General features: G+C 44.9%; 1 protein-coding gene across 3 annotated transcripts in view; it reads left to right on the plus strand.

Annotated features, from left to right (window-relative positions):
- LOC140209914 (tetraspanin-18-like) overlaps positions 1-15,951 on the plus strand; it is a 159,688-nt gene that overhangs the window by 80,486 nt on the left and 63,251 nt on the right. Inside the window, exon 1 of one of the 3 annotated variants that reach the window (XM_072278578.1) lies at positions 8,336-8,732. The exons of the other annotated variants lie outside the window; for them this stretch is intronic. Coding sequence (XP_072134679.1) covers positions 8,675-8,732 — 58 coding nt within the window. The 5' untranslated portion in view covers positions 8,336-8,674. Of the gene's footprint in view, positions 1-8,335; positions 8,733-15,951 lie in introns of those variants that run through there. 3 annotated transcript variants of the gene reach the window in all.

Here is a 15,951-nt window from a genome sequence, read left to right on the forward strand (position 1 = left end):
AGGACCATCAAAGACTGTGGGAGTTCATGATAGTTCCTCCATGTTTTGATGGCCAAATTGAACATAGAAGGCACTGAGCTCATCTGGAAGTGAAGCCCTATTGTCACCCATGTCACTCGATTTCACTTGGTAAGAGGTGATAGGATTCATGCCCTGCACAATGATTCAAGTTACTCCTTACTGGAGACTGTTAACAATTTAGCTCTTGTACCTTAAACGTCAAAATAAGCAATTACCAAAATACTTCAGGGGTGTTTTACCAAAGTAGCAGTTAAGCAACTTCGTCGTTAAAGTTGCAGTAACCAATTACACATTCCTTGCACAGCAAAACATAATCTTTCAATTTAGTGTTACGGCAGATTAATCAAATTATCAGGCTATTTTGAAAAGCCTTCTGGTTATAAAGACCATGTAGATAAATGTTTTCAGTATTACAGCTGATGTTAATCAGTGCAGTAGCACAACAGATCAAACCATTTAGTTCTGCTGTAAGTGCTAACGTGTAGCAACATGGCAGTTAACAGCAGCTGGACTGAGAAACGAAATGGACAGCCAGTGAAATCAATCTCTGTCATTTTATAGAAGTATTGTTTTAGATTAGTAAGATTTTAATTTAGTATTGAATCAGAATTCAAGGCTAAAATTAATTGCAAACAACAATAACTTTATTATTAATCTTCAACATAAAAGCTAAATGTAAATCACTGCATGCAGTTCATTACATTCCCAGTCATTTAGGGTGGAGCTGGGTGTGATTCTACAGACTGGAGGTTTGAAGAGTTTTCTTTAAAAACAGATGGGCTAGAGGAAGGGACTATTGTATATTGCGAGGTTAAAGTGGGTAATTTTTAAAGTAGAAGATGATTTAGGGGTTTAAAACAAAGAAAGACTTCTATTTAATGGGTAAGGTGAGACCCCATGAGACTAGTTTTGAATCACTCTGGAGCAAAAGCTAGCACTGCTTCCTTCACTGATATTAATTTTTATGGTTTTTCATAATTTCAGGCATTTTTTACACACCCACAAAATAGTAGTCCTTAAAATTTATTTTTCCCCAACTGATGGTGCATTTGTACTGTGAACCCACAACCACTGAGCATGTGCTAAGACTTCGTTAGATTTGCCTCACGGAAAAAAATAGGAAGAGAGAAGGCTTCTATTGAATCAACAAAGATAAACATAGGAACGTGGACTGCAGTGAATTCGTATGAGTGTTAGGTCTCTTTAAAGTGTTGCTCTATTACCATAATTATTTGCTTTATATCTGGCTTTGTTCATACAGCAGACATACCGAGGGAAATTATGTGTTTTCTGAATAGTTCTCTCCACTCAGGTCATCCCACTACATGATAGTGGTGTTTAAGAAGCTTTTAGACAGGGAAATGCATACGCAGGGAATGAGGAGATATGGATCATGTTCAGACAGAAGAGATTTAGTGTAGTTTGGCATTGTGTTCAGCACAGACATCTTGGGCTGAAAAGCCTCCTCCTGTACTGTATGCCCTATGTTCTACGAATTCTATGCATGAATTCATTGTGAATATACATGTAGTATTAGACACCACTCACTAATATCCTTGTGCAAATCACTGAGAAGGGATAGCATTAGAATCCCAGTAATATTCCTCTCTCTGACCCAGATAACAACACTACTTGCTAATTTCAGACAACGTAGCGCAGAGTGGGGGTCATCCTGATCTGTATGGAAACTGCCCTCGACATTCAGAGATAGGGTTCAATTCACTGTCTTTGTTTGCCAGCATAGGGCATTTTGGGAACTCGGCATGCAAGGAACACAGTGCAGTGTCTTGTAATTGTAATTGCAGCAGATTGGTACATCAGTGAGCCGATAGATTATATAACCTGCTGCCAATCTCATCAGCTTTCTTCTATATAAGAAGTTCATAAAAACAAAGTTCAAAAGGCTATAGAAAGTGGTGGTTGCAGCCCAGTCCATTACAGGCAAAGCCCCCTCACCATTGAGTACATTTACAAGGAGTGCTGCCACAAGAAAGTAGCATCCACCATCCAGGCCATGCTCCCTTCGCCCTCTACAGGATGCCCCCAGGCCATGCTCCCTTCACCCTCGACAGGATGCTGAGCAAGCTCAGGAACAGTTATTACGCTTCAAGCATCAGGCTCCTGAGCTAGCATGGATAGCTTCACTCAGCACTGATTTCAAAACCTACAGATCCTTTACAACCCATGTTCTCAGTATTAATTATCTTATTTGCACAATTGGTCTTATTTTGTTTTGTTTTTTGTTGGATTTGTTTATATATAGTTTTTCATAAATTCTATTGTATTTCTTTATTTTGCTGTAGATGCTTGCAAGAAAATGAATCTCAGGGTAGTATACGGTGATATATATGTACTTTGATAGTAAATGTACTTTGGCTTTGATTTACTTTGACATGAGTTGTAGGTAACCAGATGTCACCAATGCTGTCTTATCAAAACCTTCCTAATCCATTGGAGAGACAAGTAAAGCAATGTCAGTGACCTTTCCCAGCCTGACACCCTCTGCATCAAGTTCCTAATTCTGTTCAGTGGGCTGTGGTCAGGAGGTCATGCTGTTCATCCACCCAACACAAGGCTTGCAAAACACATTCTCTATTCTGAGTTCTATCATGGCAAGGTAATACCAGATGGTTCAGAGGAAACAAGTTAAGGCTTTTAATGATGCCTTAAGAAAAAAGGTAGCATTCCCATTGACTTTTGGGAATCCCTGTCTCAAATGGAGAAGGCACACCTGGTAACACCTGGGTTACCTTTGAGACCCAGTGTAAACAGCAGGAGATAGACTCCGTACCTCTGATACTACCCAACCACACTTGCTATCATCATCTCCTGCAGGAGGCAGAGAAGGCAAACTGCAAATTAAATTTGCTGACAACACAACACTGATTGGCTTAATCTCAAATAATAATGAGACAGCCTACAGAAAGGAGGTTATCACCCTGACATAGTGGTGTCAAGAAAACAACCTCTCCCTTCACCTTGCAAAAACAGAAGAGCTGGTTGTGGACTACAGGAGGAAGGGAGACAGGCTAACTTGTATTGACGTCAATGGATCTGGGGTCGAGACGATGAACAGCTTTAATCTCCTCAGCATAAACATCACCGAGGATCTCATGTGATCTGTCCATACCGGCTGTGTGATGAAAAAGGCACAACAGCGCCTCTTTCACCTCAGATGGTTGAGGAAGTTTGATATGGGCCCTCATATTCTAAGAATTTTGTACAGGGGCACAAGTGAGAGCATCCTGACTGGCTGCATCACTGCCTGGTATGGGAACTGTACTTCCCTCAATCGCAGGACGCTGCAGAGAGTGGTATGGACAGCCCAGCACATCTGTAGACGTGAACTTCCCACTATTCAGGACGTTTACAAAGACAGGTGTGTAAAAAGGGCCCGAAAGATCATTGGGGACCCGAGTCACCCCAACCACAATCTATTCCAGCTGCTACCATCCGGGAAATGGTACCGCAGCATAAAAGCCAGGACCAACAGGCTCCGGGACAGCTTCTTCCACCAGGCCATCTGACTGATTAATTCATGCTGTCACAACTGTTTTCTATGTTATATTAACTATCCTGTTGTATGTAATATTTATTATAAATTACTATAATTGCGCATTTGAATGGAGACTGAACGTAAAGATTTTTACTCCTCATGTATATGAAGGATGTGAGTAATAAAGTCAATTCAATTCAGTTCAAATCACATATTAGCCATGTTGGAATACAGATCAGTCCACTTTGAGTAACTGCCCAATCAGGATTGATAAACTCAGCCAACAACTGAAGAACTAGCTAGAAACCCCGGAGTAGTCAGCAGTAAATTACCTGGAGGATCATCCTTTTCCTGACTTCTGTTAATCAGTGCTTTGGTGGAGGATAGAAGCAAGTTGTTTTGACAAACATTTGAGCAAATGATAGGCTCCTAGTATTTACTTTTGTGGTGGCAAATGCCTAGTCTCCACTCAAGCCTTTTGTCCTCGTGTACCAATGGGATGGCAACTAAAAGATAAAGTTCTGCTTTCTAACTGCCTTTGATGTAGTGCCAGAAGAAACCAGGACCTTCCCAAACATATTGTGGCACTCAGAGGCCTGGTTGCCTGCTAGCCCCAGCATTCCTAGTGGCCAGCGCTATAAATTGTTCTTGTCTGTGGGATTATGGTGAGATGTTAAAGTTCATTTACTGTTACAGTTTAGCTCGGGTTATAGTTGTTCACTTGTGTGTTTGTGGGTCACCCTGACTGTAACTGGGGTGTGTAATTATCACCAATCCTGTCTGTATGTGACTGTGTTGGTTCTCACTGAGCTACTGTGCTCTGACTGTCACAATAAAAATGTCAGTTGAGATAATCGAGCTCTTATTTGTCTTCATGGACCGAATGCTCGCCACATTGGTGTCAGGAGTGGGATTAGAAACTGACAGCGAAATTGAAGAGCTACAGAGTCGGATGGAGCACCTGAAGACCCAGGGAACAAGTCGAGGGACCGAGCAGAATGTCGCCAACGCAGTCCCAGGCCGGGCACCTGAAGACGGGACACTGACTCCGCAGGAAGAACCTGGGAGCCGAGCACTGTGTCTTCCCAGGAAACCGCAATGGGGCAAGTGTGCCCAGGTTTCCCAACCCAGGGGTCATGCCGGAGCACGTCACCCCCACTCCCTTGCGGCCCATGCCGGGGAATCGAAGATGCCGCAGCCATGGGAGGCACCACCCACGCCGCCGGAGAACGGAAGGGATTAATGGGCCCCAGCAATTAACGCCACAAAGTCCACCCTGAAGCTCCCGGGATACAATGGTACCCTCCACCTGAAGTCTTACCTGGTGCAAGTCACGCTTGCTGCATGGCGCAGTGCACCTTGCTCTGGCGCTGGACAGGGATGCCCTGCAGGCCCTCCTCGACCTAACGCTGGCCCAGAAGCGTGACTATAGGGCGCTCATAGTGGCATTTCGAGCAGAGGCCATTGGAGGAAGCAATGAGGGAAGATCTGGGCAGCAGGCAGCGACGCGTGCGAGACAGCCTGAGGGCGTTAACAGCAGATCTTCACCACTGTGCTTGTCATGGCCACCCCCAGTTCCCAGGAAGAGCTTGCCCTCCACGCCTTTGTAAAGGCTCTGACGCTGTAGTGCCTTCAGTAGCATGTTCCCCTAACATCACCATCATCGCTGGCTGAGACGGAGAGGGCAGAAGCAAACTTAGCCCCCTCCCTAAGGTGTTCCAGCATCAGCCCACTCGCTGTAAGCCCAGGCTTGTGTCACTGAGGTGGAGGAGGACACCGACGAGAATGGGCCCGTGGGACGGGCGCAGCCAGCGCCGCGCCAGCCCCATTGCGTCCCACAGAGTGATCTCTGCTACTGGTGTGGCGGGGCAGGCCGCTTGGCCCCGGGACTGCTACAGCCCAGCGCAGACATCAGGAAACACCGAATGGGCAGTGCCGCCCGAAACCCCCAGCAGAATGCCTCCGTTGTCGCCACTCCAGGTGGGTCATTTGGGTGAAGAGCAAGGCTTGTAGGTGGACTGCGTCAGATGCCATGCATTGGTGGATGCGGGGGTCAACCATCACCATCATCCGTCCAGGTGTCCTCCCCGACACAGGCCAGCCATCCCACCTGGGTGGACAATGATGGCGATCCAGCTGACTTTGAACTCCGGCGACCGTGCGGCGATGAGAGGGAAGAGGTGGCTGCGTATTGCGGTGGGGAACAACACAGAGAAGCACAAGGTGTGGCTGGCCTGCATCACTGGTCTGGACCTGCTGTCCCACTGGGGGGCCCGTATGGATGTGCCGGGGACAACTCTTTACCTCGATGCTGAAGCCATGACTGTCTGGTGGGCAGTGGTGGCGCTGAGGTGGTGCTTGCTGGTGCTATAGCACCAGCAGAAATTACAATAGCACCAGCAAGAAATTAACTGAAATCTGACATACAAATTGCAGCTGCTTTCTCTGTATGGTTTTGAATACAACTTGTTTCTCCAGTTGATCTAGTGAAACAGCGCCCCCAATTACCATAGCACCCACGCAGCAATAAAGTTATAAACTCTGTGCTGGTCTCAGGTCAGATCCACTCTACACTTCTACTTATTCGTTCATTGTCAATGTCTTGCCGTTGCTGTCCTCACTCAGATCAGTTAAGCTGACCTAAGATCACTTAAGGTGGTGATGTCACTCCTTCTCACTCACGCGAGAGATTGATAGCATACATACATTGTGTAGGATCCAGGTACAGATCCATAGTCTCACGAGACTAACGGATGCCACGCAAACACATTGTGCTTTTACAAGCTAGCGTGGGCCTGGCACGTGCATTATTTTGGCCAGAGTGAAAAATGGATCAATTTTTAATGAGAAAACGACCTCATCCAGAGGAATCAGTGGTGTCTCAGTCTGAGCCTGACCTAATTGAAAGTGACATGCAGGAAGAAGTAAGTGGGGATGAGGACGACAGCAGTTCATCGAAGGAGTGTGAGGACGAAGTAGAGGAACAAGAAATGGAATGTGATTCAGAAGAGAACGTTGATGAAGCTGCTCTTAGTGCTAGTGGGAATACTGTTAGCAATGTTAGCCAGCAGCCTGAGGAAGGACCCCATCGGCCAACATTGAAAAAGTACCCTTTGCGACAGTTTGGTAATCAGCAAAGGGGTTTTATTCGTGGCTGGTTTGACCTGTACTCCTGGCTGGAATATTTGATCACGAAAGATACTACTTTCTGCTTTGCTTGCTGGCATTTCCTGTGTGGAGGACATGGGTTCCATTCTGAGTCTACCTTCACTGTCATCGGTTACCACAACTGGCGGAAAGCTACAACAGCTTTTAAAACCCATCATGTACGTGCAGCTTGTAAGTTTGCTATGGAGGCATGGGCCGAATTCAGATTGAGAAAACAAGACGGTTCAAGATTGGGATATATGCTTGATAAAGGACATGCAAAGATTATCCAAGAAAATCGTGAGTATATGAGAGCAGTGGTTGAGTCTCTACGCTATACTGCGTGCCAAGGCATTGCCCGGGGAGGACACCGGGAGGATGATGGATCTGGCAATAGGGGAAACTTTGTTGAGTTGCTCGGTGCAATTGGGCAGTTTGATAAGACTGTAGCTAAAAAAATAGAGGACAATCCTGGAAATACAAAAACCACCCATCACGATATCGAAAATGAAATTATGGGTATTATGGCAGATATGGTCAGACGTCAAATAAGTGCAGAAATCAAGGAGGCTGGACATTTTGCCATCATGGTGGATGAAAGTAAAGACTTGAGTAAAAAGGAGCAAATATCAGTGGTAGTGTGGTATTTGAATAACGAAAGAGTGCTTGAAGAATTCCTGCACTTCTCTCCAGCAGAAGAGTTGGACGCAGAGTCGCTTTTTGAAAGCATTGAACAGACACTCGCTCAGTGTGTTATTGATATACACGTCAGTGTTATGACGGGGCGGCAGTGATGTCCGGGTGTAATAACGGGGTACAAGAGAGGTTCAGGAGAGAGGCCCCACAGGCATTATATATACACTGCCATGCTCACAGACTGAACCTTGTTTTAGTGGATGTTGTGAGCAATGTACAACAAGCGGGCGGGTGAGTTTTTTGAAACTGTGCAGCTGCTTTACAACTTCTTTTCAAACTCTGTTGCCCACGATCTTTTCATGAAGAAACAGAGAGAACTGGAATCAACTGCACAGCCCGTGGAGTTGAAGAAATTGTCAGATACACGCTGGGCAAGGCAATATACAGCTTTGTGGGCTATAAGGAAATCATTCCCTGCCATTCTAGCTACACTACAGGATATTATGGGTCAACCAAATGCACGGAGGAAAACGGAGGCTAGAGCTGTAAATGGACTGATTGACGAGCAGTTTGCTTTACTTCTCACTCTGTTTGAGGATTTATTCCGAGTCACCAAGTTCATGTCAGACCAGCTACAATCTCCCAGTTTGGAGCTTTCATCCGCTGTGGACTTGGCTTAGTCTATTATCGATGCACTCTCAGCAAAATGGGGAGAGGACCCATGGAGTGAAATTCAGGCAAGAGCTAGGGACCTGTGCGTCAAGGCCGGTATACAGAGCAGACCACATGAAAGGAGACAGGCCCAGCCACCCCGCTGCCTACATGATTTTGTTGTTAAGGCCCAAACTGAACACACACCTGTCACATCCTCTGATGACCTTCACAACCACTGTTTCTATCGGGTTATAGACAGACGTCTGACTGAAATGAAAAGACGGTTCTTAATTGAGACTGGAGGTGTTCTGACTGGAATCTCAGCATTGAGTCCCAAACACAAGTTCTTCCTAGGCAAGAATTGTCTTTGGCCAATGGCCCAATACTATGGAGTGACTGAAGTGAACCTGACTGCAGAGCTACATCAGGTTCGGCGTCTGCTGGAAACAAAACAAAAGCAAGGACAGACAGTGAATGACACAGTGGAATTTCTAGCTCTAATGAGACCCTACCACGATGCATTTATAGATTGATAAAAACTAATCTGCATATCACTGACTCTGCCTGTTACATCTGCCTCATGCGAACAGAGTTTCTCTTGCCTCAGATGCCTCAAAAACTACCTAAGGAACAGCAGCGGCGATGCTCGGAACAGCAGCTTGGCCCTATTGGCCATAAACAGTCGGAGGACCAAAGCACTTCACATCCAGTAAATCATTGATGCTTTCGCCACCAATCACAACAACAGATGGATCGTGCTTCTCTGAAAACATCAATGGTGAGTGCAGTTGATTTTTAAAAAATTTCGGCCTAGACTTATGCTGATTATAATCATTATTTTGTGGTGGATACCCCATAGTCCTTATGTTTCCTGCAAATCCTAAACTATTACATTTACTGCTATTAAGCCTACTGGTTTTGCTTAGACTTCCAAGCGGTGATTCTGTTGATTTTTGTTTTAAATTCAGTAGCCAAATTAATTGAGGTATTGCATGGTCAGAGTACGATTTGTGCAACTCCTGGTAAAGCCTTGCATCTGTTGTTTGCCTTATTTGACTTTAGTAATGGTGTATCTTTTGGCATTGTCTGTCTATGTAATGCGAATAGCAGTGGACATTGTGTTTTTCAGTTGAAAAGCACACATTTGACACTGATTGCAGGATTTATGCATGATTCATGGCTCTGTTGGTTTGTTTGTTTGTGCTCTGTGTAGCCCGGGTTGTCTCCGATGCTGTTGACACTGTCACAGTTCACTTCTATATTAGATCTATCAATTGCTGCTGCTTGTGAATCAACAGAGGCATTTATAGTCGGCACATAATGCTTGAAACTGACTTTTGAACGGCACGCATCTGGCCTTACAAATACGTATTACCATACAGCATATCCCTCAGCACCATCACTGAGTAATTCAGCCCCACTGTAGCACCAGCAAGAAAAAATTTCTGGTGCTGCCAATGCCAGCAGGGCAGCTCCAGAAAGCAGACACGGCAGACGCAGCTACAGCCACCGCCGGTTTCACAGTGGCCCGCCACAGTGCTCACACCCTGCCGTGGCCCAATACAACATAGCAGAGCCAGGGGCAAGTGGCAATGGCAATGTTTCGGGTGGCAGCTGGTGGCGAGGGAGACCTTCCCACCATGGACCAGCAGCAGGTGAGCGATCCCATGCCGGCCCGGGTGAGGGGAATGGCTGAGCGTGGGACGGCAGCTGGAGTGGGCAGAGGTCTCCGCCCTGTATCCAGGCCCAAAGCCCTACACTCTCAGTGGGGCACACTGGAGATGCGAGACGGGTTGCTGTTCTGGCGGTGGTAGATTTCCGATGCTGACAGACATCTCCTGCGGCTGGTGGTCCCCTGAGAACTCCGTTCTCTTCTCATCTGTCATCTTGGACCAAATGCTCACCACAATATGCTTGTTACCCTTCCATTCTACCTTGTGATCCTGTACCTGCCTGAGGTTCACTGCTTCTGTGGAACTTAAGCCAAGTAGTAAATTAACCCTGGATATGATTGCTCTAGTCCATCAGTGAAGGTGACTAGTTCAGTTTACTAGTATATACTCTAGGAGTCTGGCTGCCCCTAGTTACACTGGATCGTTTTTGTCTGTAGTTTCTGAATCTGCACGCTATAATTCTTTATAGCAATGCTGTGTTATAGAGTCAAATAGGACCATAGCCTCCATACCCCTACCATCCATGACCCTATCCAAACATCTCTTGAACGTTAAAATAAAGCTTACGTGCACCACTTCCACTCTCTCACTACTCACTGAGTTAAGTGGTTTCCCAACATGTTCCCCTTAAACTTTTCACCTTTCTTTCTTAGCCCACGACCTTTTGTTATAGTCACATCGAACCTCAGTGGAAAAAGCCTGTTTGCATTTAGCCTAATTTTGTAACCCCTCATAATTTAGTATACTTCTGTCAAGTGTCCCCTCAGTCTTCTACATTCCAAGGAATAAAGTCCTAACCTATTCAATCTTTCTTTATAACTCTGTTCTTCCAGTCCAGTCAACATCTTTGTAAATTTTCTCTGTACCCTTACAATATTATTTACATGCTTCCAGTAGGTAGGTGACCAAAACTGCACACACTATTCCAAATTAGGTCTCACCAACGTCCTATACAACTTTAACATAACATTCCATCTCCTGTACTCAATACTTTGATTTATGAAGGCCAATGTGCCAAAAGCTTTCTTAATGACCGTATCTACCTGTGACACCCTTTTAATGAATTATGAACCTGTATTCCCAGATCTCTTTGTTCTGCTACTCTCCCCGGGGCCGTACCATTCACTCTGTAAGACCTACCCTGGTTGGTCCTTCTGAAGTCCGACACATCGCACTTGTCCTCATTAAATTCTATCTGCCATTTTTCAGCCCATTTTCCAGCTGGTCCAGATCTAGCTGTGAGCTATGATAGTCTTCCTTGCTGTCCACTACACCCCCAATCTTGATGTCATCCACAAATTTGCTGATCCAGTTAACCACATATCATACTGATTATTGATACAGATGGTAAACAACAATGGTCCCAGCTCTGATTGCTGAGGCATGTCATTAGTCACAGGGCTGCAGTCGGAGAGGCGACCGTCCACTACCACTCTCTGGCTTCTCCCACAAAATCAATGTCTAATTCAATTTACTACCTCACCTTGAATGCCGAGTGACTACATCTTCTTGACCAAACTCCCATGAGGGGCCCAGTGAAATGCTTTACTAAAGTCCATGTACACAACATCCACTGCCTTGCCTTCATCAACTTTCCTGTTTACTTTCTCAAAAAACTCTATAAGATTGGTTAGACACAACCTACCATGTACAAAACCATGCTGACTACCCCCTAATCAGTCCATGTATATCCAAATACTCATATATCCGATCGCTTAGACCAACGGTCCCCAACCACCGGGCTGCGGACCGGTACTGGGCTGCAAAGCATGTGCTACCGGGCAGCGAGGAAATGATATGATTTGGCGATATGAGTCAGCTGCACCTTTCCTCATTCCCTGTCATGGCCACTGTTGAGCTTGAACGCACGCGAGGTTATTACCCACGCATCATCCATGTCAGCGCGGGAAGAAGATCAACTCCTCAAGCTTGCAATTGACGACAGGCTGAAAAGTGTGTTTGACATAACATCTCTGCCGGCATTCTGGATCAAAGTCAAGGCTGAATATCCTGAGATAGCCATGAAAGCACTGAAAACGTTGCTTCCATTTCCAACATATCTCTGCAATGAATGCAACAAAAACTAAATTGCGGGATAGACTGGACATAAGGAACCCCCTTCGAGTATCGCTGTCTCCCATCACCCCTCGATAGGACCGTCTTGTTGCAGGAAAACAAGCCCAGAGCTCCCACTGATTCAGCGATATTGGTGTGTTGCAATGATTTTATATGTTCATACGGGGAAATTACATGCTGTGTGTTTAATATCCAAAACGTTACTTAAAATGTTATGATGCTATTGACTTATAAGTGACTTATAATTGACATATCACTATATTCATGTGAGGAAAATATGCTCTGTGTGTTTAATATTAAATTCGTTAGATAAACCCTTTTAGAAACGAAATTGATTGCATTAGCCATTTATCACCTATATTCCGGTCATGATTAACGCCCCCCCACCCCCGAACAGAATCGCCAAAAACGATTTGTAGAAAAAAAATTGGCACGTACACGCATGTGCACTGGTGCCCGTGCAAGGCTTCGTGGTCATGGTAGTCTTTCTCAGAGCAAACTCAATGTATTTGATTGTTATTCTTGTCTGTTGGCAACCCTACCACCCGCGCCTCCCCCCCCCCCCCGCCGGGTCGGCCGTCCGCAAGAATATTGTCAATATTAAACCGGTCCACAGTGCAAAAAAAGGTTGGGGACTCCTGGCTTAGAGTATCTTCCAATAACTTTCCCACTACTGATGCCAGGCTCATTGGCCCATACTTTCCTGGTTAATTTTAGAGCCTTTCTTAAAAACTGGAGCAGCATTAGCTGTCCTCCAAACCTGACGCTAAGGATAATGTAAATATCTCGCCTAGGGCCCCTGCAATTTCTGCAGCAGCCTCCCACAGGGTCTGAGGGAACACTTTGTCAGGCTCAGGGAATTTATCCACCCTACTTTGCCTCAAGAGAGCAAACACCACCTCCTCTATATTCTGTATAGGGTCCATGACCTTGCTGCTGCTTTGCCTCACTTCTACAGGCTCTCCGTCCGTCTTCCAGGTAAATACAGATGCAAAATATCCATTTAAGATCTCCCCATCTCTTTTGGCTCCACACATGGATTACCATTCTGATCTTCTAGACAACCAATTTTATCCCTTGCAATCCTTTTGCTCTTAAAATATCTGTAGAATCCCTTAGGATTCTCCTTTACCTTGTCTGATAGAGCAATCTTTTGGTCCTCCTGATTTCTTTCTTAATTGTTCTCTTGCATTTTTTATACTCCTCAAGTACCTCATTTATTCCTACCTGCCTAAACCTGCTGTGCACCTCCTTTTCTTTCTTAGACAGGACCTCCTTTTTGTCTCAACCTCTGCACTATCTGTTCTGACTCTCTCGTTCCCTTCCCCCTGCAACTCAAGTTTAAACCTCCCTCCGTGCAGCTCTAGCAAATCTTCCCACTAGGATATTAGTCCCACTCCAGGTTGGGTGCCAGCTGTCTCTTCTGCACAGGACCTACCTTACCCACAAGCGAGCCCATTGATCCGATGATCTGGTACCAAATTCCTAGCCATGTGTTAAGCTGAATAAGCTTCCGATCTCTGGCCTCCCTAGCACGTGGCACAGGTAGCATTCCTGCGATCACAATCCTGGAGGTCCTGTTCTTTAACTTAGCACCTAGTTCCTGAATTCATTTTGCAGAACCCATGTCATTGGTACCAATGTGGACCACAACCTCTGGCTGCACACCCTCCCACTTAAGATTGCTGAGGACTCGATCCAAGATGTCCCAGACCCTGGCTCCCAGAGGCAATATACCATCTGGGAATCTTGCTCTCGTCCACAGAGCCTCCTTTCCGTTCCCCTAACTATTGAATCCCCTATCACCAGCATGCCTCTTCCCTTCTGAGTCGCAGAGCCAGACTCAGTGCCAGAGACTTGGCCACTGTGACTTTCCTCTGTTAGATCATCATCCCCAACAGTATCCAAAGTGATAGACCTGTTGTTGAGGGGGATGGCCCCAGGGGAACTCTGCACTGACTGCTTAATCCCTTTCTCCTTCCTGACTGTCACCCAGTTTCCTGTGTCCTGCACTTTGGGCGTAGCTACCTCTTTATTTGTCCTATCTATCACTCCTTCAGCCTCCTGAAAGATCTGGAGTTCATCCAATTCCAGCTCCAACTCTTTAACGTGGGGTGTTAGAAGCTGCAGCTGGATGCACTCTGCAGTTGTAGTCGACAGGGACACTGGAGATCTCTCTCCCTTCTCACATCTCACAAGAGGAGCATTCAGCTTTCCTGCCTGTCATTCTTACAGTTCTAACTGTGCAATTATACAGACGAAACAATAAATAAACTGGAAAAAAATCTATGTAAAATGTTTTTGCCTTCTGTCACACAAGCCTCTCCTTGCTGAATCCTTGAAAAGCTAAAGCCTCAAATACCCACTCTAATGCTGTCCACTCCAACAAAGGCCACTCTGCTTGTCCCTGCCTTATTTTTATTTGTTCTTGCCAATCAGTCCTAATCACTAATTGGCCACTGTGCAAAATCCAAACTGCCGCAAATTGATGCCTTATGTATTCATTCGGGCAAATCTGAGTGAGCTACGTCTTCTCGTGCTTCTGATCGCAGATTGGTGTCTGTTCAAATGTATTCCAGAGTGTCATTCTAGAATCATACCTTGAGATGCTAATGGCTTGGTCAATAATACCTATAGTGATGACACAGATTGTTTCTTGGGCTTCATTAAGTGTTTTTCATGTGTGTCATCAGTCAAGTTTGAAGAGGGCATTTTCCTAGTCTACTCACAGGCAAGAGTGAACTGCCAGAGATTGAAAGCATTACATCAGCTCACTGAGAATCTGGAATGCTTCTGCATAAGTATTACGTTGTGGTTGGCTTACATTATGTGGGGGTCTGCAGATGCAATACATGCAGTTATCATCTGCGTAGGGGCTTAAGAACATCTATTCAAATGTGTAGAGTTAAGTTCAACAATGCCATGTTGAAGCCAGGTACAAATGTATGCTCAGGAGTTTTAACCCTCCTCCCCATCCTAAACTCAAGATTTGAATTCACTTGCTAGTCTTTATTAGAATAACCCACAGCGGCTCATTCCCCTGGCAGAGATGATCATATGGGGGAATAACAAAATGGGAAAGTTATCCTGCAACCTTCAATGGTTGATAGGCATTTCCATAGTTAAGTATCTGTTGGGCAGAAAGTACATAACTTGTTAAAAAGAATTCATGCTGGAATGTATTTTAACTGCTTAAAAAAGAGATGCTCTTGGGTAAATGAAAGCTGAAATCCACTTCCAAATACCAGGATACCACATTTAAACATCTATAAAAGAGAAATTCCTATGATCTGCTCGGAAAAGATCCAACAGCTCAGATCAATCTAAATACTGAACATGAGGGTGTAATGGTGCACGTGCATCACCAGCCTAATTGTTAACATTTCTGATTTACTCAAAGGCATTTGTGTTTGAGTTTGGAGAAACAGGCAGTCTTAGTTTTGTTGTTTTTGAGTTTGGAGGAACAGGCAGTCTTAGTTTTGTTGTTTTTGAGTTTGGAGAAACAGGCAGTCTTAGTTTTGTTGTGTTTGAGTTTGGAGGAACAGGCAGTCTTAGTTTTGTTGTTTTTGAGTTTGGAGAAACAGGCAGTCTTAGTTTTGTTGTGTTTGAGTTTGGAGAAACAGGTAGTCTTAGTTTTGTTGTGTTTGAGTTTGGAGGAACAGGCAGTCTTAGTTTTGTTGTTTTTGAGTTTGGAGAAACAGGCAGTCTTAGTTTTGTTGTGTTTGAGTTGGGAGAAACAGGCAGTCTTAGTTTTGTTGTTTTTGAGTTTGGAGAAACAGGCAGTCTTAGTTTTGTTGTTTTTGAGTTTGGAGAAACAGGCAGTCTTAGTTTTGTTGTTTTTGAGTTTGGAGGAACAGGCAGTCTTAGTTTTGTTGTTTTTGAGTTTGGAGAAACAGGCAGTCTTAGTTTTGTTGTTTTTGAGTTTGGAGAAACAGGCAGTCTTAGTTTTGTTGTGTTTGAGTTGGGAGAAACAGGCAGTCTTAGTTTTGTTGTTTTTGAGTTTGGAGAAACAGGCAGTCTTAGTTTTGTTGTTTTTGAGTTTGGAGAAACAGGCAGTCTTAGTTTTGTTGTGTTTGAGTTTGGAGGAACAGGCAGTCTTAGTTTTGTTGTTTTTGAGTTTGGAGAAACAGGCAGTCTTAGTTTTGTTGTGTTTGAGTTTGGAGGAACAGGCAGTCTTAGTTTTGTTGTGTTTGAGTTTGGAGGAACAGGCAGTCTTAGTTTTGTTGAATGAAAAAATTTGGACCAGCC

Source organism: Mobula birostris, chromosome 14 (assembly GCF_030028105.1).
Source record: "Mobula birostris isolate sMobBir1 chromosome 14, sMobBir1.hap1, whole genome shotgun sequence".
In the NCBI taxonomy this organism is placed as follows: Eukaryota; Metazoa; Chordata; class Chondrichthyes; order Myliobatiformes; family Myliobatidae; genus Mobula; species Mobula birostris.